At 46.3% G+C, this 21,757-nt stretch overlaps 1 protein-coding gene across 1 annotated transcript in view; it reads right to left on the bottom strand.

Moving 5' to 3' along the window:
- ACOXL (acyl-CoA oxidase like) overlaps positions 1-21,757 on the bottom strand; it is a 388,417-nt gene that overhangs the window by 304,307 nt on the left and 62,353 nt on the right. Inside the window, exons 4-9 of the mRNA XM_056126755.1 lie at positions 16,821-16,907; positions 15,475-15,573; positions 10,665-10,779; positions 10,268-10,354; positions 8,453-8,525; positions 4,355-4,487 (exon numbers count right to left, since the gene is read on the bottom strand). Coding sequence (XP_055982730.1) covers positions 4,355-4,487; positions 8,453-8,525; positions 10,268-10,354; positions 10,665-10,779; positions 15,475-15,573; positions 16,821-16,907 — 594 coding nt within the window. The remainder of the gene's footprint in view (positions 1-4,354; positions 4,488-8,452; positions 8,526-10,267; positions 10,355-10,664; positions 10,780-15,474; positions 15,574-16,820; positions 16,908-21,757) is intronic.

Genomic DNA, 21,757 nt, shown 5'->3' with positions numbered 1-21,757 from the left:
GCTAATCATTTAATTGGGCAAGGCATTTTGGACGCAAATGAGAGGTTGGCTTGTATGACAAGCCTCTGAGAAAAAAATTGGAAAGTTCTGAGAAATATTATGGAAATGAGAGATAAAACCCGGAGAAATAAGACATCTGGGCAAAGTTTAAAAGGAGCAGGCATGCTCTGCCTGGAGCGAATGTCAGCGTGGGGAGCCGTGGTGACAGTTTCCTAATGCATCGGGAACGTGCCTAGGAGAAAAGGGATCCGTTTCTCCACTCATCCACATCAGTGAACAAGCAGGGCCAGCTCAGGTTTCAGCCGAGCAAACATCTGTCACGGGTCTGAGCCCTCACAGAGGGCTGGGAGGATGAGATCATCTTCTCCCCAGACGCTCGCTCGCTTGAGATGAGATCACAGTGGCCAGGTTGCTGCCTGTCCCCGCCCCAGCCACAGCAGTGGTGAGTGGACCCGGTGAGGCTGAGGCCCACCGGCTGCCCTTATGGGGCAGAGCACTTCCTGGCCAGGGCAGCGGCTGGCAGGAGAGTCCTGCACTAGCTTGATACAAGGGTTCTGCACACCCCTCAGAGCTCCTGGGCACCTACAAGCAGCTTTTGTCTCCTGGGAAGCCTCTTCCTCCTATGCAGGACTCTGATCTCTGCCTTAGCAGCAGCCACAAGGGGGTGACAGTTCCTGAGCTTCTGCTCAGTGCCCAGCTGAATAATGCCCCTCACGCCTCCCTGAACAATGCCCCTCGCGCCTCCCTGTGAGCCGACACAAAGAAGCAGCAACTCAGAGCATAGTTCCACAGAGCAGCACAACCAGGCTGAGACATGAGCCCAGAGCCCACACCCAGCTCCTCTGCCTCGCCAGGAACCCCATGTGCACTTTGAAGGCCTGACAAGAACTGGATCTAGCTAGGAGCCCCCCAGACCTTCCAGAGTCAGCAGAAGCTACTGCTCTATCCCAATGCCCCCTCCACATCATGTTCAGCAAGACGGAGAATGAATTCGTTTCAAAGACCACCCACCTATGTCCCCTTTCCCGCCCCCACCTGACCACCCCCCCCCCCAACTCCAGATCAAGTATTTAAATGTTCAGATCAGACATTTAAAACCAAGTGTCCAATGGGGGCTGGAGCAAAAGCACAGCGGGCATGGGGTTTGCCTTGCCCGCGACTGACCTGGATTCAATCCCCAGCATTCTATATGGTCCCCTGAGCACCACCAGGATTAATTCCTGAGTGCAGGCCAGTAGTAACCCCTGTGCATGGCTGGGTGTGACCCAAAGAGCAAAAAAAAAAAAAAAAAAAACCAAGTGTTGGAGCCAGAGTGATAGGACAGTGGTTACGGTATTTGCCTTGCAATGCAGCTGATCCAGGTTCAGTCCCTGGCACCCCATATGGCCCTAGAGCCCACATGGGAGTGATGTCTGGTACTGGTGTGATGGGGTTGAGATCTGAGGTCAGGTAAACCATACACATGGAATTTAATTATGGCTGATTGTAAAGTTTGGCGCTATGAGTAACTATGTAAATTATAGTACCTCAATAAAAAAAATATTTAGCACTGTAGCACTGTCCTCCCATTGTTCATCTATTTGCTCGAGTGGGCCCAGTAGTGAGACTTGTTGTTACTGCATTTGGCATATCAAATACGTCACAGAGAGCTTGCCAGGCTTTGCCATGCAGGCGAGAAACTCTCCGTAGCTTGCTGTCTCTCCAAGAGGGGCGGTGGAATAGGACCTGGGCCAACCGGGTCGGCTGCATGCAAGGCAAACGCCCTACCTGCTGTGCTATAAAAAAAAATTTTTTTTAATTTAAAAAAAATTAAAAAACCATCAAATTTGGCGGGGGGAAAGTGAAAATGTAGAGTTCAGGAGCTGGGCAAATAGCCTAGTGGGCAAGGCGCCTGCCTTGGATGCAGCTGGCCTGGGTTTGATCCCCAACACCCCATGTGGTCCCCTGAGCCCTTCTAGGAGCAGTCCCTGGGTGCGGGGAAGGAATGAGCCCTGAGCCCTGCTGGGTGTGGCCCCCAAAACTAATAACAACAACAAGTCTTAAAATGATTTCTAAATCAAGTTGCTATCAACTTAGAATCGATTATGCTACTCACAGGATGCCACATGTGAGCTCCTGGCAAACATAAAGCCAAAAACAGACAAACCCAAACATACAGGAACGTGAACACTGCGCCTCAGAGGCAAGGAAACAAGTACCACGCAGGGTCCAGGACCTGACACGCGTGACCTGACCGGATACGCAGGGACTCAGGGACCTGCTCAAAAAAAGGGGCGAAATGGATGGGAAAACAGGGCTGAGCCCAGAGCGAAGCCCTCCCTGAGGTTGAGTCCTGTGCCTGTGGGAGGCCCAGGTTGGACCCTCCGCCCCCACCCCGCACCACCATGGCCCATCAGGTCATGGCCCAGAGCACAGAGCTGGGAGTAGCCACCAGGACCGGGGGAGGCCCACTCAAAAAAAAAACCCACGAGAAAACCAGGCCCATGATGAGTTTGCCAAAGAAATCCACGGCCACAGCCGAGACTGAGGCTGAGAAGACCCAGGTGAGCACCAACCTCAAACAGGCTGGGGGACACTTCACTTCACGGCAGGCAAGATGCACTGGAGGCAAAAAACACAGAGGAGCCGGGAATATATTTAAAATATATATTTTATTAAAAAAAAAGTCTCTCTGACAGCTCCAGTGGTGGAACATATGCCAAGCCTGTGGAAGGCCCTTAGTTCCATCCCAAGGTTCCTAACAGCACTCAAGCACCATCAGCAGTGGCCCTGAGCCCCCCAAATGCTGACAAGCCCACATCACAGGGCTGACCGGTCCAAGGACCTTTCCAGTGGCCCCTATAGAAATGGGACGAGCAAGCCTCTCCTGAAGCCACCCACTACCCCAGACAAAGTGATGGTTTAAGTAACGATAACGGTTATTGTGACAGTGCCGTTATCATGTCAACAATATCCCAGCAGCAGCCTGGCACCTTGGGCAGAGGTGACCTCCATTGTCACTCATTGTCCCCCACTCCCAAATGAAGGTGCAGGGGTTTCTGCCTGGCCTTAGCCCTGGCCCGCACATAGTCCCCTGTCTTCCCAGTACGCCAATTGCTGAGTGTTCCCGAGGAGCATCTGACTTTTCTCCCACCTTCTCTACAATGCAATCCTAGGATGGATCCTCTGCTTCTGCCTCTCCCTTGAGTCCTGAAACTGGCTGAAACATTTCTTTTCCAGGCTGGAGGAAGCAACCACTTTCCCCTGTGGTTTGCCGGCTTCCTGGGGCCCCTCCAGTTCTTGGTACCACATTCTCCAGGACCACCTCCATTCAGAGATGCTTCAGCAGAACCAAGATGTACAGCCACCTTTCAAGAGCACAGGACACCATGCCTAGGCAGGGGTAGAGGCAGTGGCTGGACACTGAGTGGAGGTGTCCGGAGAGACCCAGCTGTCCACCACAGGGTAGGTGCTACCCACACAGGAAGGCCTCCTTCCTGTCAGGAGGTACAGACCCAGGGAAAGCGAGCACAGGATGGGGAGACACATACAGGGTTGGAGCAAACACTGCATGCTCAGCCCATCCAATAGTCCTGAGCACCAGGATGGAAGCAGCCCCCAAGTACTGCCCCAACAACAACAAAACAAATGAATGAAGGGTTCTCCTGTACAGACAACTTCAAGCTGATATCAGGTCTGATGCCCAGTGTTTCACACTCCTTCGCGGTGGAAGAGCCGGATCAAGCCACAAGTGTACAATCACACACTGTCATTTTTCTTCCAGCTTCAACCAACTCAGTGGAGCTCAAAATAAGCTTTCCCATCATGCAGACACAAAGGCCCTGAGGAGGAGAGGGCCTTTCAGAACTCAGATCTCCTGGCAGCTCTTGCAGAACCAATGTATTGAGACAGCGGGGGCTGGGGATCAGAAAGCAGAGACAGTATATGGAGGTTGGACCCCAACCTGTGAGACAAGGTCACCCCAAACCACCTTGTGAACACCACTGTTTCCCCATGACCTAGCTAAGACACAGAGCCATGGTGCATGAGTCAGTTCTTAGCTGAATCTCCAGCAGACATGTTTATTCTGAATGACCTATTCTCACTGGGTCATCTTCTATGGCTCTGTTGCCATGGTGCCCATGTTCCTCTCCCCACCAGCAGCAGTGGTGTCATCTGGGGTGCAGATGGATGGGATGCCTTGGTGAGAAGGTGCAGAAATGTTCTCTGGGTCTGACCAACCAGCATTTACCCAGGAACCCTGGCCACGTTACAGCAACCCTCGCTGCAGACTCAGCTTCAGATACGGTCAGTTGATCCACTCAGAACATACATAGAGAATAAAGAGGGAGTTTCATTCCAATCACTCCACTACCTTCATGGAGCCCATGGCTTGGAAGGTCACAGCTAGTCGTGTAGGGGTCAGCGCTGCCAGCATCGCATTGAATCTTACACTCGTGTTCTTAATCGGAGAATGGTACTGCCCATCTGGAGTCACAGAACCGAACCTGGAATGGGGAGTGGTGGGGTTCACAGAAAAAAAAAAGGAAAAGGAAAAGGAAGCATGAAGTCAGTCAGACAGGTCCTATCTATACACATCTGTAAGTTACATCAGTACACACCTACAAGCCCCACGGCTTTCTGCATCCTTGAACCTCCCTCTGAGACAGCAACCTGTACTGGGGCTGGGCTTGCAGGCCAGCCCTATGTTGCCATAGATCTCACTCACACACCCTAAAATCTCCCTACTGGGGGCTGGAGCAATAGCACAGCAGGTAGTGCATTTGCCTTGCACTCGGTCGACCCGGGTTCGATTCCCAGCATCCCATATGATCCCCTGAGCACCGCCAGGAGTAATTCCTGAGTGCAGAGCCAGGAGTAAGCCCTGTGCATCACTGGGTGTGACACAAAAAGCAAAATGATAATAATAATAAAGAAGAAGCAGAGTGGGATGGAGGGTTGGGGGGTGGGAGGGATACTGGGACCCGTGGTGGTGGAAAATGGGCACTGGTGGAGGGATGGGTACTTGATCATTGTATAACTGAAACCCAAGCACAAAAATTTGTAAGTCTACAACTGTACCTCATGGTGTTTCACTAATAAAAATTAAAAAATAAAATAAAAAATAAAAAATAAAGTATAGTGTTCAATCACTTCTAGGATGCTCATAGTGTTTTATAACCATGAGCATCATCTAGTTGGGATACATGCCATCACCCTATAAAGAAGTCCCTTGCCACTAGCACTATTCCCCTACCCTCCAGTTCAGGAAGCATTTATCTACTTTTTCTCACTATTGATCTGTCTGTTCTGGACATTTCACATAAAATAGTATCACAACCAATAGGAGCCTTTTGTGCCTGGCTTCTTTCACTAAGCACATTGCTTTCAAAGTTTTCAAATGTTGTTGCATGCATTCGTATTTTATTCCTTTTCCTGGCCAAATGGTAGTCTCTAGTTTGGATATGTTACCTTTGCTTATCCATTCACCATTTGGTGGATATTTGGGTTGTTTCCATTCTTTTGGATATTATCAATAATTATGCTCTGAGCATTTATTTTCAGTGACATGTATTTTATTGCCTAGTGGACAATATGTGCATGATACCTAGGAGTAGAACTGCTAGATGATATAAAAACTTTAAACTTTTAAAGAACTTCCAAACTCTATTACCAACTGAGAACACTGCTTTACAATCCCACCAGCAATGAACAAAGGTACTAATTTCTCACATCCTCACCCACATTTGCTACCTCTAGTCTCTTGTTTTCTAGCTAAGTAAGTTTAACGTGATGTTTCATTTGCAGCTTGGCCTGGAATTGACATATCTCAATGATGTAACTGCAATTATTTTTCATTGGTATATCTTCTTTAGAAAAATGTCTATACAAATGTTTCCCCATTTTATAATGTTTTGGTTTTTTACTTTTGTTTTTCACTTTTGAACTGTGATGGTTTCTTTTATATTCTAGACACTAAATCCTTATGTTATCTATAAATGTGTTCTCCCATTACTTGTATTGCCTTTTCAGCATTTTCTGTAATCTTCTTCAAAGCACAAAAATATTTTTTTTAAATTTCAATGAGGTTTCAACCTATTTTCCCCCTCTGTTTGCTGGGCTACTCGTGTCACATCAAACTATAAATCATTATTACATCAAGGTCACACAGACTTAAACTTATGTTTTCCTCTGTGTATTTTAGAGTTTCAGCTCTTAAGTTTTGATTTGTCATTCATTAGGTAGATTCTTGTAAATAGTACAAAGTAGAGTAGAATTTTGTGCTTCTGCCTTCAGATATTCACTTGTCTCAGCACCATTTGTTAAAAAGACCATTCTTCGTCTATTAAATTGTCTGGACACCCTTAATGCATTGGTATTGGGGGAATGGAGGAGCAGCCCATTTGTGGGGGCCTTCCGTCTTGCACAGGTCCCAAGCGAATGATGCTGATGAGTGGTGTGGAAATATATAGGCACTTCTTGGGAGTGTTGGTGGTCCTGAGACTTGCTGCCACAGACACTGGCAGCTCCCAAGGGCTCTGAGGGCTTTTGCACCCATCAGAATAACAGCAAAGATGCTCTTGTTTTAAACAGGAAAAAAAAAACAGTTTTCCAGTGTATTTACTAGCTATGCACAGGGAGGCAAAGTAAGCAAACAGAATGTGATATATCTGAAATTTGCTTCCTACGTATTTTCTTAAACTTTTGGAATCTAAGACACTTATCTGTTAACAAGAACTTACCAGAAATCTAAAGAAGAAAAGTGTGAAAAGTGACTCTAAGAAAGCAAAGAGCTGAGCTGAGTGTGTGGGATCTGGCTGCCTGCTTTTCACAGACTTAAAGATGTTTTCGCAGACTTAAAGATGTATTCGCGGCCGCGCGACATCTTATCAGGACATCTTTTATGACATCTTATCATCTCATTCCTACTTTGGACAAACTTGCAGGCTATCAAATTTAGCCTGCCCACAGGGCAGAGTCTGGCAAACTCCCCGTGGCGTACCAAATATGCCAAATACCAGTAACAATGATGGGTCTCATTCTCCTAAAGAGCCTTGAATATAATCTCAGGGTTAGGATGAAAGAGACGTTACTGGGGCCTGCTCGAGGCAATCGACGAATAACAGGATGATAAAATAAAAATGAAAATGAAAGATGGTTTGGGTGTCCATTGGATACAAGAAACACTTCTGAGAAGGTTAAAGGTAATTCACACATCTTAGCCTCTGTAAAGAACTTTGTGAATCCCTGGAGTACCAGCCCTAGAATGCAGCCGAAGAAGCCACCTGCACCTCAGTGTTAACACACCTTTCCCTCATTGATGGATGCTAGGAAATGACGCTAAGCACCTCTGACACCACCTCTGCTCATAGCATTGGTTATTACAGCTCTGAAGCTGAAAAGTGGTTATTTATCACCCACAAAAAAGGCAATGACACTATAACTGGCTTATAATAGAAAAAAGTAATTAAACACCCCCAAAATCCTTTAATAACTGATTAATTAGATAAGTTACAGAACCTTATTTAATAGCCTCTTATGGAATAATAAAAATGACAATGCATGTGAAAGTTGTTGTATAGAAACATTTGACACATAATGCTAAACAGAAATCATAAGCTACAAAAAAACCCAAAATTTATAAGAAGATCTCAGTAAAAACCAAAGACATCTCTTTCTTTAGACAGATAATCATGGAGGCCACAGCGATAGTAGAGGAGTTAAAGCACTTTCCTTGCATGAAATCAATTCTGGTTTGATCCCCAGATATGATCAGGAGTGACTGACCCTGAGCAGAGCCAGGAGTAATCCCTGAGCTTGGCTGGGCTTGGCCATAAACACACACCCAAAAAATAAATAAATAAATAAATAGAAATATCATCATAAGAAACATCTAGCATTATTCATTAAAATGTAACCACACATTTGTATGGGTAATAGTGTTTGAAGAATAAAATTTCTGGCTACTATATACATCTCGACATTTCCAATGAGTTGCTCATAAACTCAAAGAAGTGGTTGGCAGGAGGAGCTTGGACACACAGTCACGAGAACTCAAAAACGAGTCCAGGTTGGAGAGCGGCGATATGGCTGAGATGGCAGTGATGGGGCAGTAAGATCACATTAAGATAACTGTGAGATTGCAGTGAGATCACTGTGAGATGTGAGACTGCAGTGAGGTCACTGTGAGATTGTAACAAGATTGCAGTGATGATGCAGCGAGATCTGTAAGGAGGCTGTTAGGTGGCAGTGAGGTCATTGTGAGGTCGTTGTGAGGTCTCTGTGAGATTGCAGTGAGACAGCAGTGAGGTCACTGTAAGGTTGCTGTGGGACTGCAGGGAGGCTGCAGTGAGACTGCAGGGAGACTGCAGGGAGACCCTGCAAGGAGACTGTGAAATGAATGTGAAATTGCAGTGAGATTGCCCTAAGTTTGCTGCAAGCTGAAAATCTGAGTGAAATGTAAAAGACTCACTTATCCAGCAGATTCTCCCTTGGTATCCGCACCTTGTCAAATATTAAAATCCCATTATCCACACCATGCAAACCTGGAAAAAGGAAAAAAAATGAAGCTGCAACGGACAGATCCTTTCACATCAAAACTCAGCTTCCTGCTCCTTTCTAGGCCTGGCTTTTGCCAGTGCCTTCTATCTAAGGGATCCAGTGCAGATGCCTTTCATTGGTTCATTGGTTTCACTGAAGACTTGTGATTTCTAAGACTTATGATCTCTAAAACTTAGGTGAAAATCTGGTGAGGAGAAACAGGTGTTTCTCCTTCCCCAAGCAGTTACTGGGACCATTAAAGGAGAAGTTCTAGGCAACTGGAAAAGCACAGAAAAGACAAGAAAGCCGGCAACTCTCTCAATAACACTAAACTCAGATTTCTCCTGCTGTTTGTTCCTCCTCAACACCTGGGCTGACTTAGTGAAAGCAAATGCCTACAAGAAAAAGGGAAAAGACAGAATGGAGCTGGGGGCGGCAGGGGTGGGGGGGCGGTATGGAGGTAGGGCTAAGGGGGAATTGGAGTTAGGGGTGACCAACACCCTGGCAGGTTCCTGAAATTTGCCAGACCTATTTTTTCAAAGTCACCTGACAGGGCCGATGTCTACTTTCTCTTCATGTGATTCTCCAGGAGATTTCATCTTCATTTAGTACAAGTCTTTATTTAGAACATCAGCCCTTGACAAGGACACTCGTGCACTTGGGAATTTACAAGGAAACCAGAGCAGACTTTCTGAAGCTGCCAGTGTTTTAAATACCTGGCACCACTTCACAGGAACAGGGTCCACCCCTCAGTACTCAGCCACACTTGACATGTGAGGTGCTTTCAAGAGGCCAGAGCCAGCGAGGGTCAGATATTTAAAGTACTTGCTTGATGACTTGTAGCCAAAGTGGCCAACAAATGCTCAGGAGCAAGGGTGACATGAACCCTTCTGTCCAAGGACCATCTTCTTCCCCTACTCTTCTCCTATTTTTTCTCTCTTCTTTTTCCTTCTCTACTACTTGTTTCTTTGACTTGGTCTGGCCTTAACTGAGATAATCAATGGAGACCGCTAGACAAAGTCGTTCCCACCCAATATTATCCCTCTACATTATATGTTCCCTAAATTTCTCCATCTCCATCCTAATTCCCCATAGCAGTGAATGTGACATTATTTGGAGACTGGACCTTTATAGAGGTCAAGCAAAACTGAGGTCAGTAGGGAGGACCCTACTCCATTATGATGTCCTTATTAAAAGGGGATATTTGAACAGATTTGTGCATAAAGGGAGAAGACCAAGTGAACACGAAGACAGCTACATGCAAGCTGAAAAGAGAAGGTTGGACAGACAGTCCCCTGCCACACCTTACGTTGGCTCTAGCTCCAGAACCTGGTCTCTGGTACCACAACAGCTCCAGCTATTAGGCGCAATACTAGATTGGTGGCTGAAGAGCAAGAACAACACATAACTTCAATGCCCTCTGAGAGGGAGCCCACAAATTCAAGAAGGAGAAAAGGAGGACAAATCACTCAGGGTAAAAAGCTGTCCCAAATCACGCAGAAGAAAAAAGCTTCTGGGAATATAAGCAGCAGGGAGACTATGAAACTAATGCCTGTTCATCAAAGGCAACTGCAACATTTCCTACAGCTCTGCACAAAAGACTCTCATCAGACTGCAGAATCAGTCTTGTCTGGGCTGTTTCAATGCCTCCACTGCTTAGATGGGGCAGGTTAGCTTCTCGCTGGGTGGGGTGGAGAGCAGCCAGAAGCACAAACAAGGGTAGGAGAGGCATTACCTGCAGACTCACCTTCTTTGTGCAGCATATCAATCGCTGTCACTCCTGGGTACAAGTTCCCATTTTCATCCCGGATGGGAACAATGAAACAGTGTGGCCCTAAAGAAGGTGAAGTGATAGTTACTCCTTTCTAAAACAGAAAGAAGATTTAAACGGGATGCATTTCCTGAAACAACACAAAATGAGTCTGATCCTGAAACTTGCTCTGTTCTACTCTTGCACTGCACAGAATAGTGTAGAATGTCAAAAGGCAATGAAAAGTTTTATCACTCTGGATATTTAGGAGATAAGCTATTTTTTACAAGATAAAAAAAAAGCACATCCATAAAATGGGTTTTGAGTATAAAGTACTCACTGAAAATAGTAATAGTAAAGAGACTTTCTCTAGGTTTCTGTGACTGTGACAAACCTTGAGATTTTCCATTTATGATGAGCTGAGCAAAGACGGCTGCGTAATTCCCATACATTGCATTTCCTATGTACATCTTCTGGGCATTTTCACACGGTGTGTCAATGATGAACTCCTATACAGAAACAGCATAGTGACATGGTTTTCTCTATGTATCATTTCATGTACTTGACTCAAAGCAATATCAATGAACACAGTGAAATAAATCCACAGTTTGTAGCATGGTCCACTCATGGTGGACCACAGCTGAACAGACAACCCACAATTCAACTGTGGGAGGTCAGCACCACTATAGTATCATCTCATTTGCCTATACTTTTAACTTTTCCAGAGAATGGGAAGTCCAAGGACTGGCCAATAAACTATACAATCAGGAAAATGAGTTGCCAATTTTCAGTGAACGAAAGCTATTGGTTAACCCCTTCCTGTCCCTTCTTATTTGTTGCATTGGGCTATTTGACTGAGACTATTAGCATCAATGCATAAAATTGTGGATGATCAATTTCTTTGTCTCTAGACTACTTCACACATTGACTTGTAATTAACCCAGATGCTAAAATAATAAAGCCCCTAAATGCCATTGATGATATATAGTCAATTCTACACACACACACACACACACACACACACACACACACACACACACACACACACCTTCATGCTAAGTAATGAGATAACCAATGATCTGGGGCCCCTTGCTAATGAGTCCACATCTTTGTAACTACTATGTCTGCTGGGTTCAGCCCATCTGAACAATCTTCTGGGTCCTCATGCCCTCCCCGTTATTGTATCAAACTCCATGACATCAAACCCCTGCCTCCGTGGTTTGGTTCTGTTGTTTAAACACTACCCAACTAACTCAGAGTTAATACTGCAGGCTTGGTAGCGAGCAAGGCTACCATGACCAATTTCCACCATCTCAGCTCACACATTTTGATTTTTGTAAAGTCTTTGTATTGTTTCTGAACCTGTTTCTGAACCTACCTCTTTATTTTCCCATCAATGCAAATTTTCCCAGAAACTTGTGTTTGTGTCTCTCTCTCTCTCTCTCTCTCTCCTTAAATAACAGAACTAATCAATAATCCTCTATTATAAGGAAGAGGATCTTACAGTATGTCGTATAGTTTGTGAACATTATATGACCAAGAACTCCAGCTCAAAACAGTGTGAAGCTAACATTGGTCAAGAAGAACAGATGCTGTTTTCAATCTCTGCTCAAATCTGGTCTGTTTTTCCTTCCTCCCTGGAAGACACTCCAGACCATAACAGAAATGTTCTCCTTCTCCTCCTCCTTCTCCCAAATTCTGCTGACCACCTGAATTACCTTTAGATCTCTGGTGAAGCAGGGGCTGCCAGCAGGTCAGGAGGTGCAGAGAAAATGGCAGAAAAAGGGAACCACCAGTTTAATTGGAGCTGACAATATCGAAGATGTGGCAGAACTAAACCAACAAGCTATTGATCTTGTAAAGATTATCTCAAATTTCAGATTTTAAAGTGTATAGACTCTACTTTCCCTCTGGCCAAGAAATACAATCTTGAAGCCTAAGAAAACACTCTCTGACATATGTTTGCACAAGGGAACTTTGGACATGTGCAAGGGCTTTCCATAAATGGACAAGCTAATCTTTTTAGGAGAATTCTCTGGAGGCAGCCCTTGTCTTATCAGGCCAGCCAGGACTGCTCAAAGAAAGGAGTTCTTTGAGGCTAGGTGCAGTCAAACAACAACAGTGAAACAACCCATGAGGCAAGAGGATGCAAAGCCCTCACAGGAAGGAAGAGAAGTAGCAAAGAAACATTGGCAGAGCTGAACGAGCAAAGGGGGTGGGGAGGAGATGGGAGGCCAGGGGTCTCCATAAACATCTGATACACTTCGAGAAAGGAGGTTTGTCACTTCTGGCAAAAACACTTGAGTTGGAACATTTGCATCAGCCCAACTGCTGGCGTTAAAACTGGATCTAAATAATGCACACCATGTGTGTCAGTTCCCATTATAACTATTTGTAGAAGGCCAGCAAGAGGGTCAGTGCTGTAAGCCCTGAAAAAAGATGGCTTTGGCCAGAGAGCTTGAAGCCACATTTCTTGTTGCTATTTAACATACAGTGTAAAATTCAAACTCTCTTTGACCTCTAGGCATCCAGAGCACAACTCAAGCCTTCCTCCAAAAATAAAAGCAAAACACCCAACCCACAGAAAGGAATAGCTCCGAAACGTTCAAGCTGGAAATAGTCCTTGAGGGAGAGAGGGCTCATTTGATATGCTCAACATTTTAAAAGGGAAATGAAGGGGAAAACACACTAGGCAGTGAAGGAGAAATCCATTCCCTGCTCTGTCAGTCCTCAGTGGCTGGAGTTTATGATGGGCTCAGAGGGGAGGGGAAGCAGGCACCAGAGTCTCCTCATCATTATGGTTTCAGCCCAGCAACCCCCTGCAGAAAACAGCAGCTGCTGAGACGCAGGTAGAGAAATCATTTATGCTGTTTGGGGAAAATGGGACCAACACAGAAACTGATTTGGGGTAATAATTGCAAGAAAAAACAAACAAATAAGAATTGAGGCTGAGGTTTTCTCCCTCTAATGACAGCAAAGTGACCTTGATTCCATCAAATCATGAGAGAAAAATGAGTCAACTCACAGCAAATAGGGGTAATTGGTGGGTTACTAACCTGAGTTCAGGCCCACTTACATACATCACTGGCCAGAGTCAGTTTCCCCTTCCTACTTCCTTCCTCCCTCCCTCCCTCCCTCCCTCCCTCCCTCCCTTCCTTCCTTCCTTCCTTCCTTCCTTCCATCTTTCCTTCCTTCCTTATTTTTTTCCTTTCTTTCTTCCTTCCTTCTTTTCATCCTTTCTTCCCCCCTCCCAGACTGCCTTCCTTCCTTTCTTCCTTACTCCCTTTTTTTCTTCCATACTTTCTTCTTTTCTGCTACCAGGGATTCAACCCAGGACCTCATACATTAAAAAGCATGTGTTCTATCACTGAGCTATATCCCCAGACCCACAGTCATATTTTAACTTCTGTGAGTCTCAGTTTCATTCCTGTAAAATAGGAACAATAATAACTTTCCAGGGCTGGAGAGATAGTACAGAGAGTAGGTGGCTTGATTTAAACACAGTCAATCTTGGTTCAACCCCCTAAACCCTGCCAGGAGTGATCCCTAAGCACAAAGGCAGATGTAATCCCTGATCACTGCTGAGTATGAACCCAAAACCAAAAAATAAGAAGAGAAACTCCCAAGAAGATTAGCAAATACTCTACACAATCCTCTAGGTAGAGTACCTTGGCTGGTACCTAACACATATGTGCTCAATTAACAGAAGCAGGTAAACACTATGGGGTTTAAGGAACTGTTAAAAGGGGACACAGTTTACTAGGGAGTAGGAGTACACATGGAGCCCTTCCCGGAAGAGCATTCATTCAGTAAGGGATAGTCCTTCCTCTTGTTCTCACCATGATTTGAGATATCACTGGACAACAGAGAACTGAGGGAAGCAGGCCTCTCGCTAACACAACAATAGCCTCAATCTGTCATTCTAAACACAGACTCCCTCCAACTAGCATCCATGGGTCAAGAAAGCCTGATGACATAAATTCAGATTTGGCAAAAATGAAGGGTAGACCTGATAGCCATATCCATCCTCATACATGTGATTGTGTGCATAAAATTATACAAACTCCTTTCTAGAAAGAATTTCACACTTTATCTATGACTATCCAACATGAAAGGAGAAATGAAAAGGAGAATGAAATAAGGGCATTAGTTTCTTTTTGAGGGAAGAGGGGAGAGTTAGAATTGGGAGAGGGATTTACAGATTTACATGGATTCTATACTGCAGGTTGTGACCCATAATTGGAGAAAAAGTTCAGTTTACAGGATCTTGACCAACATGTTTTTTTTTGGGGGGGGGGGGGGGTCACACCCGGCATTGCACAGAAAGTTACTCCTGGCTCATGCATTCAGGAATTACTCCTGGCGATGCTCAGGGGACCATATGGGATGCTGGGAATCGAACCCAAGTCAGCTGCGTGCTCTATCTGCTGTGCTATCGCTCCAGCCCTTTGACCAACATTTGGAGCGATAGCACAGCGGTAGGGCATTCGCCTTACAAGCAGCCAACATGGCCGACCCGAGTTCGATTCCTCCGCCCCTCTCGGAGAGCCCGGCAAGCTACCGAGAGTATTCGATATGCCAAACACAGTAACAACAAAGTCTCCAATGGAGATGTTACTGGGCCCGCTCAAGCAAATCGACGATCAACGGGAGGGCCTTTACCTTTACCTTTAAGAAGAGAAAGGAAAGTATTCCAATTTATCACATGTAGAAAAGAGAGTAAGAGTATGATTTATTGATGACACTTTCAGATGTCATGTGGATTTATTTGGATTCAGGTGAGGGCAAGTAAACTGGGATTAAGGAAGTTTCACAGGGGTTAAGGAAGCCCAGCATAATCTGTTCAAAGGAGAACTCCAACAAAGACATCTTTTCCCATTGTTTATCTGCTACTGCTAGGAAAGACAACAAAACAGCTTCAGTTCTGTCCCCACAGAGTGTCAACAAAGAGCCAAATTCAGGAATGCACATAAGTTCTGGGCACAGTGCCTGGCACACAGTGGGTGCTGCTCACGTGTTGGCTGGGATTTGATGTGTCAGAACTGAACACACATCCCCTCCATTAAAACCATCAGATGTTCTGAAATTCAGTTCTACAATCCCAGAGACCACACAGAGGGGGCACTGGGACTTGGAGGGAAAAGTCTGATTCTGTAAGGTGGCCTGCCTTCTGGAACTACAGAACAGGGAGACAGCAGCCTTACCTGTGCAGAGAGGTCAAACGTGGCCTTGGTCTGGATCCCCCTCACATTGCTCCCGTGGCCCTTCTCGGTCATTGCAAACATCCCAGTGTACTTCTGCTCCTGGAGTTTAGCAGATGGTAGAAGGGAATTAGCAAGTCTGATGGTTGCTTGGCAGTTTCCCTTGGAGGGGAGCGGGTTGAGCTTTCCTCCCCGCCCCGACCAGGGCTCCGGCAGCCGAAGACCTCCAGGACCAGCCACCACCATGCTGAGACCAATCTCTGCACGCCTGAAGGTACGGGCAGAGGAACAAAGGCAAGCGGGTCCCAGGGCTGAGATCTCCAAGCCTACTCGGATCGGGGCTGAGCATCCTCCACCCAGATCCTCCAAATTCCAGTAAGCGGGGGTCACACCCACCAACTGGCCCCCTGGTACCGTGTAATCCCATCAACCGCCAAGACTCAGAGACTATAAAAACCAGCTCCCGGAACCGCATGGCTGCATTCGCGGCCGTGCGACATCTTATTATGACGTCTTATTATCTCATTCCTACTTTGGACAAACTGGCAGGCTACCGAATGTAACCTGCCCACACACCCACACAGCAGAGTCTGGCAAACTCCCCGTGGCATGCCCAATATGCCAAATACCAGTAACAATGATGGGTCTCATTCTCCTAAAGAGCCTTGAATATAGCACTTTCTTAAAAATCTCAGGGCTAGGATGAAGGAGACGTTACTGGGGCCTGCTCGAGGCAATCGACAAATAACAGGATGGTTGTGATTCGTGATTCGTGATGGTTTCTTCAACTATAATGATTGGAAGATCATCATAAAAATTCAGGCTAGTAACAGCTAATACAATAACAATGCAGCAGACCCACTCTGTAGCACTGTAGCACTGTCCTCCTGTTGTTCATCAAGTTGCTCGAGCAGGTCCAGTAACATTTTTATTGTGAGACTTGTTGTTACTGTGTTTGGCATATCGAATACATCACAGTAGCTTGCCAGACTTTGCCATGCAGGCGAGATACTCTCAGTAGCCTTCCAGGCTCTCCGAGAGGGGCGGAGGAATGAACCCAGCTCGGCCAGGCCAGCCACACACAAGGCAAACGCCCTACTGCTGTGCTATCACTCCAGCCCCACTCTGTCATTAAAAAATTACATCATCTTGAAATTCTCATTCTGCACAAACTGTGATACTGATTCTTCTATTTCTACTTTATTTTCCTGTGCACACACACACTCCTAACACACATATACACACATACATGCATGCACACACACACAAATACACACAGCTAATATGAATTGTTAAAGATTTCAACAGAAAAAGATATCTATTGAGATATATGTTATACTACATCATACCTGCAATGGCTGAAGCCACTTAGTTACATGTGCTTGGCTTCCAAGATTCCTGATGGCACCCCCAAAGAGCCAATAAATTATTCCACACTGGAAACAAGAATAATAAAGACCATAGTTATCAACAGTTAACAGTAACAACTCAATGCATTCATCAAACTCCATTTAAGGAGAACATCAGTTCAGCCCCTCCAGTTCTATACAAGCCACACAAGTAGCGAAGTGGTCTTCCCTTTGCTACCTGCCAAGTCCCAGTTCCCCTCTACAGACGTGGCTCACTGTTCACTCTTTCAAAGTGGGCACTCAACAGTCCAGAGACTCAGTCCTACAGCCTCACCGCTGCTTGGCTCTCATCTCAGGTGACTGTTCCAAATTTCCACTCTGCCTTGTCTGCATGGGGGTGCTATGACCAAGAGTGCGTGTGGTGAGCACATGTGTGGCGTTGAGTCCCGGCAGAAGAAACAGAAAGGCTGAGGGCAGAGATGATGCAGCACAGAGCAGGTGCACAGCTCAGGATAACGCTGCCTGGGATCTAATACCTATCCAACTAATACAGCTGCCTACCCACTGGCCAGAGGACCTTGGACAAATAAGAGTTGCCTCCATGATTCCATCTGACAAATGGAAAGAATGAAGAGCACCCCCCGATTTACTGTGCTCCCTCTTCCAGGCCCAAGCTCCCAACACCCAGCTGACTGATGCTCAGAATAATCCCAGAAGAAAAACCTCACACATACTGAACATATAAGGGCACTAAGGTTCAAAGAGGAAAGTGGGCAGTTCATGGGTGCGCCTGAAGAAGGGGGCAGGTGTGTTAAATTCAGGCTGCCTAATGTCCAAACACAATGATGAGGTTTTAGTGAGGGTTTGGTGAGGATCAGATGCCAAGTACTTTGGTCTTTGTTTTTTTTTCTGGTTTGGGGGCCATACCTATCAGTGCTCAGTGTTTACTCCAGTCTCTGAACTCAGGGATCATTCCCAATGGGGACCATATGGGGTGCCAGGGATCAAACCTGCAGGGGAACATATGGGGTGCTGGGGATCAGACAGGTTAGCTGCATGTAAGACATGTGCCTTTCCCAGTGGACAACCTCACTTTGGTCTTTTGTGCCATATAAGTGTTGCTGAGGAAGACAGACAGCTGGAGCAGAGCCATTCATAGTGAGCAGAAGGCTACAAAGAAGGAGATCTCAGGAGCACAGACCTCCACAATAACTTCAGGCCAGCCTCCCAGCCCCAAATGTGCCACACAGTCCCTGGTTCCCTCTGGGGAGTCCTTCTCCCCAGTCCAAGTGTTTTGTAGCTGATGCTGTCCTCCCCCCCCCCCCACACACACACAGACTCCCAACTTTATGAGGCACCTGGGACCCAGGGAATGGCCAGTCTGCAGAATCTGAAGGCCAAGGGATGACTTCATGGTGGACCTGTGAGCTAGGGCAGGCTTGCAGCCCTTTGCTGGTGAGCTGGCAGGGAAGTGACGAGGAAGAGAAGCTCCCGTGTGAGACCTGGTTGCTGATGTTGCTCTTACCATAACAAGATCTAGAGATGAAGCCAACACCTGGAGTTAAGGTGTGCAGGTGCCAGAGTCTCGAGACGAGAGAGCCCAGGTACCACATAGCCCCACCTACAACCTGCTGTCCCTGGACTCACAGCACAGCTACCTATAGGTGCCTTCTGCTTAGGCAGGTCAAATTACCTTTCACTCTGAGGTCACTGCAGTTGAAGGGGCCCAGGGAAAACTGGAAGGGACATAGCAGGAATAGCATCTGCCACCCACGTTTTGAAATAATGAGTCCCTGTCATATCTGTGTGCAATGGGCAGGCAGTAAGTGCCAGAGAGGGGACATTACCACCTTCAACAGCACAGACTCGCCCAACAGCTTAGAGGTCACAGCTCTCTCAGGGACCAAAGAGTAGTACAGTGAGTAGGCCCTTGTATTACATGAAGTCGATCTGAGTTTTATCCCTGGCACCTTATGTGGTCCCCCAAGCTCCTGAACACAGAGTCAGGAATAAGTCCTGAGCACTGTTAATCCTCTCTGACAGAGGAAACACTTTCTATTGGAAAAATCAAAGTCTCCTCAGAGGGTGCTTAATGCCCTGATTGCTCAACATCTTTCTCACAGAATTAGCCCCTTACTCTGTGCATTTCAAATCCCAGCCCAGGAATACGGAATCAGTCCAAAGAGTAATGTTCCCCCTAAACCAGCTTAGAAGTCAAATTAAAGAAAGACATTTTTCTTTCTTTTTTATTTATATTTTTAATTGAATCACTGTGAGAAACAGTTACAAAGTTTTCATGATCAGGTTTCAGTCATACAATGTTCCAATACCCACCCCTCCGCCAGTGTACATTTCCCACCACCAATAACCCCAGTATCCCTCCCACTCCCCAGCCTGTCTCTATGGCAGGCACTTTTATTTTTTGTCTGTCTGTCTGTCTGTCTCTCTCTCTCTCTCTCTCTCTCTCTCTCTCTCTCTCTCTCTCTCTCTCTCTCTCTCTCTCTCCTTTTGGGCATTATGGTTTGCAAAACAGATATTGAATAGTCATCATGTTTGGTCCTTTACCCTCTTTCAGCACACAACCATCCAGAGCGACTCCTTCCAACCTTCATTGTCATAGTGGTCCCTTCTCTATTCCACCTGCCGTCTCCCCCAAGCCCTGGGGGCAGTCTTCCTACCATGGAACAATCCTCCTGGCCCTTGTTTCTATTGTCCTTGGGTGGTGTTAATTTCATACTATGTAGAAAGACATTTTTCTAAAACTAAAATTGGTTGAGCTTTTCCATTCCCTAAATATCTTTGACTGGTGGCTAAAGTGTGTTTAACAATATATCACCCTTCCAGGCTTGAATTCTATCCCCCATTTTAGAAATGAATGTGGGGGAAAATAGTCCCTGAAAGCCTCCATTCACCAATTACTGTTAGTAGGTACACAGAGTGGGTAGAACCAGTAGGTTTGCAGAATGAATGGCCGGGGTAAGTTCCGTGACCCCCCACCCCACTGGCACAGTTAGATGAAGGATGGGGGTCTTATGCCCTGTGTTGGCCAACGTGTTGCCAGTCACTGTATTGGCCCAAACAGGGCAGATGGGGATGTGGTATGGGGAAGGCTTTGAGGGAACTAAGCATGGGGTTGCCGGGATCACTTGAGGGGACTCTTTGGGGTCAGATGGACAGGATCAGTAGCTGCTATAGGAAGATCACAGGAGATGCTACGAAGTGGGGAACAGCCTACGGAAGGAAGGCTGCAGTCAAATGAAGAGAACAGTTATCATTATGGAGGACAGTACAAAGGTCCTCCCAGCGAGGGATGTGTTCACTGCTGCCAGCCCTGCACAGTGACCCCAGCCCATCCCAGGATAGGGTACACAGAGGAGAGCTGGGTCTAAAAGAGACAGAGAAAAGCAGGGGTAAGAAAGATGTGAGAGACTATACCAAGACTCCATCTTGAAACACGTGCCCACCTCATACATTTTGCTGAGTACAATGGCCTCTCTCTCCTGTAAATTTGCACATATGAGGAGCAAAAGAAGTGTGGGTAGGGGGCATGAGGCAACAGCACGCTCAAGGAGGGCCATGAAATGACCTCTGAACCTAAGGGTCAGAGGGAGAGCACTGTCTCCCAGTGGGCAGGAACAACTGGGGGCTGGAGTGGGAGGTACAGCACGATTTCACCTCAGTCCACAGACTGACCTGCTCCCTGACAAGCCCTGGGCCCTGTCTCCTGGGTACAGCCCCTCCATGACTGATGTCCACCTGCTATTTTCCAGGCACAGCGATGCTTCTCATGATGCTCTTCATGAGGGTCATCAAATTAAACTGACATAGCCAAGGAAGGGGCATGAGAGTAAAGTTTCATGGAAAGGAAAACTAAGTGCAAATGTATGAAAGAATGTTCCAGAATAGTGACAAGAAGTCAGTATATCTCCCTCCAGAGTGGGCCTGGGAGGTCTGTCTCATGGTCAGGCAGCCACCAGCACCACCACAGTCCTTTCCACACTATCTCACCAGGGTTCCTCTGAAGAATCTCCCTGAGTTTTCAGGTCTTTCCTTTGCTTTTTTTTTTTTAATTCCTCAGACATCTGTTCCCAGGTGAAACCTCTGGGGCTATCTCAGAGAGGAGCAGGCCAGCTCCCACTCAAAGTCCCAGAAGTCACTCTCACACCCCAAAGCTTCTGCCATGCCTCTGACAAGACCCATCTCAGGACAAAGCACCACAGAGACCCCTCAGGTTTTTTCTTTCTAAAAGCAAATAGGATTCACTTCAACATTGCCAGGGTTTTGTGTGTGTGTGTGTGTGTGTGTGTGTGTGTGTTTCTTTTTGAGACAATGGTGATCCCAGAAAGGAGTACCACAAACTGCAACCTTAATATGATGGTATTAGGCTGTGCATCTTTGAGGAGATCACTATCACTGTCCTCCCATTGTTCATCGATTTGCTCGAGCGGGTCCAGTAACGTCTCCATTGTGAGACTTGTTGTTACTGTGTCTGGCATATCGAATATGTCACAGGTAGCTAATTAGTTTTAAAGTTATAAGTGTGGGACTTTGTGATTGTGCCCTTATATAACATACCCGAGTGCTCTGTTCTCCCATCCCCTATCCGATCCTCCTTTCCCTTCCCTCTCCCCTCCCCAACTCTCCTCTCTTCTCTTCACCCCACCCAACTCTCTCTCTCTCATTCTCATTCTCCCCACTCCACCCATGCCATTGTGAGAGAAAAGAGACAGCCCTTTGCAAGATAATAAGTCAGACCCCACGAGGAACTAAGTTAGTTTGGCCATAGTCTTCCTTTCCAGAAATAGTTCTGTCCTCTAAGCCACCTGAGTAATAGTGCACTGTCATGGCATCCCAAGCGAAGAGAGACAGTAAGATAAGTCAAAGAAGGAAAGGGGGAGCAGTTCAGGAGGAGAAGAAGAGAAAGCACGTCATGTTTC

The sequence above is a fragment of the Sorex fumeus genome, unplaced genomic scaffold (genome assembly GCF_029834395.1).
Source record: "Sorex fumeus unplaced genomic scaffold, SorFum_2.1 ptg000006l, whole genome shotgun sequence".
NCBI lineage: Eukaryota > Metazoa > Chordata > Mammalia > Eulipotyphla > Soricidae > Sorex > Sorex fumeus.
The sequence above is the reverse complement of the archived record's forward strand: the minus strand, read 5'-3'. Positions and strand labels throughout refer to the sequence as shown.